This window comes from Dipodomys ordii, unplaced genomic scaffold (assembly GCF_000151885.1).
Source record: "Dipodomys ordii isolate 6190 unplaced genomic scaffold, Dord_2.0 Scaffold112, whole genome shotgun sequence".
NCBI lineage: Eukaryota > Metazoa > Chordata > Mammalia > Rodentia > Heteromyidae > Dipodomys > Dipodomys ordii.
Genome location: NW_012267328.1, coordinates 1,336,940 through 1,339,297, shown reverse-complemented (window position 1 = coordinate 1,339,297; position 2,358 = coordinate 1,336,940). Strand labels below are relative to the sequence as shown.

Genomic DNA, 2,358 nt, shown 5'->3' with positions numbered 1-2,358 from the left:
GCCGCCTCCCCCTCCCCCCGGGCGCCTCCACGCGGCTGTAACCCCCCAGCCTCGCTTCTTTATTCCTCTCCGTGCCCTCGCTCCGGCTATCTCCCTGCTCTCCAGCTGGCCTGGCGGGTGGGTTTGCAGTGTTGAGCATAGCGTGCAGCAGCCAGTTCCGGGGTTAGAGCCACCGGGGGCTCATCATGGCTCCTGCCACTGGGGAAAGGACGGAGACCCGGCTTTCCCTCAGCCATTCTGCAGTGTCACCCGAGTGGCTTGGGGGAGCAATGGGTGGGGCGGGAGGCGGGTGTGAGCGCACTGGAGCCGGCCCGGGAGCGCGTGAGGCCGGAGGATGGGCAGGAACGGGAGGAAAAGCCCAACAGCACCTCCTGAAGCTGATATGGCTCCAAGCCGAATTAACAGAAGCGCCGTTGGCATGAAACTACTCAGGGGTCGGGGTCTCTGTCTTAGTGCGGAGCGCCACGACTTCATTTCAGATTGAAATCTGACAAGGAGGAAGGAGTCCCCACTGCACCGTCGTTTGTAATTTTCCAGATGTGACTGTTATTGGTTAGTTTCCGTTGCCGGGGAATATTGGACAATCAGCATTCATGGTAACCACCAGGCAGAGCCCGTGCGTGGCCCAGCCCGTGCGTGGCCCAGCCCGGGGGGGGGGCGGCAGCCCGGAGTCACGTCACGGCCCGTGTGAGACTCCACCGGGCCCTTTCCCACCGGCGGCGCTCACCACACAGCATCAACCGTGACCAAAACGGCCGGAGCCACCCCGGCACCCCGGTGCTCACGCATTGCCACCACGCCACCCAGGAGGCTGAGATCTGAGGACCATGGTTTGAAGCCAGCCGGGCAGGAAAATCCATGAGACTCAGGAGTCCGAGTAACCGATAAAAATCCAGAACTGGGATGTGGCAGCTGGGCAGTCACAAACCACACACCCCAGACACCGGCCGGCGTACCGCAGTCACCAGGCGCCGGCCTTTGGGGCACCGCGCTGTTGGAGCAGGGATGCCCGGTGGCGGGTGCGGGGCGACAAGGCACAGCGCCTGCCGGCCCCAGCACGCCCACTGTCCCCCAGGAGAGGCTAGGAACCCTTCCCTCAGCGCCCCTGCACCCCGGGGACGGGCTGTGCTCCGAACCCTTCCCTCAGTGCCCCTGCACCCCATGGAGGTGCGGAGCTCCGAACCCTTCCCTCAGCGCCCCTGCACCCCGGGGACGGGCTGTGCTCCGAACCCTTCCCTCAGCGCCCCTGCACCCCGTGGAGGTGCGGAGCTCCGTGTGCGCACGGCTGGCGGCAGACGTCCCGACAGCGGGCCTGGCGTGCACGGAGCACTCCGCATTTTCTTCTTCACCTGCGCGGGGCTTTACAGAGTGGTCCCCGGCGCACAGAGAGGTCGTGCCGATTGCCCGTGACCACAGAGCTGGGGTCTGACCCAGTGGGGCGGGCTTTACCCAAGAGCACCGGGCTGGCAGTGGAGGGGCAGCCTCTCCCTCCTCCCCTCCTCCTCCTCTACATCCTCCTCCTCCCCCTTTTCCTCTTTCTTCTCCTCCCCTCCTCCTCCTCTTCCTCCTCACCCTTTTGTTCTGCTTCTCTTCCTCCTCATAATCCTCCTCCTCCTCTTCCTCTACCTCCTCCTTCTCCCTCTTCTCCTCCCATTTTTCCTCCCCCTCCTCCCCTTCCTCCTCCCCCTTTTCCTCTATCTCATCTCCCTTTTCTTCTTCCTCCTCCCCCTCCCCTATCTGATGTGCACCCAGGCCTTGGAGACCTTCTAGAACCCCCAGGTACTTCTTGGTCCACACAAGTAGACCACCAGCTGCCAAAGTGCAGGTGTGCGTACATGCATGTGTATGCACGCGTGTCTTGGTGTGCATTGGAGGTGCCAGTGGAGAGAGACAGTAGTGGCACTGGCATGGGGGTCTGGTGGCGCGGGGCAGCGGACGGTGCGGGCCCCGGCCTCGGGCCGCCTCGGCCTTGCTTTGGCTCCATGCTGTGCGGTCGGTGCTCACGGCCCGGGGCTGCGTGGCTTCCAGGAACGGGGGCTGGTGCAGAGATGGCTCACCCAGCATCAGTGCACGGAAGGGCTCGGCTCCTCGGGAAGGGAGGGGGCTGGTGTGGCTCACAGGCTCGAAGGCTCGCAGCAGAGGGTGGAGGCGGTGGCGGACACAGCCGTGGCCCAACCCCGGAGCAGAGGCTCCGTGCACAGCCATCCCCTGCCCCGCACGGCTCTCTTGACACCCCAGAGGAGGCCATGGGGGGCGGGGGGTGGGGAGCACAGGGCCATGGCTGGGCTGCAAAGAGGGCGCGGGCCCAGTGCCCCCCGCCTGTCCCCATTCTTAACCAACTGTCCTGACAGGGGGAAA

At 65.0% G+C, this 2,358-nt stretch overlaps 1 protein-coding gene across 1 annotated transcript in view; it reads left to right on the top strand.

Annotated features, from left to right (window-relative positions):
• The window catches only part of LOC105994954 (dedicator of cytokinesis protein 2-like), a 68,134-nt gene extending 67,759 nt beyond the window's left edge, over positions 1-375 (top strand). Inside the window, exon 28 of the mRNA XM_013028622.1 lies at positions 244-375. Within this exon, the coding sequence (XP_012884076.1) occupies positions 244-375 (132 nt within the window). The remainder of the gene's footprint in view (positions 1-243) is intronic.
• Positions 376-2,358: the final 1,983 nt, after the last annotated feature.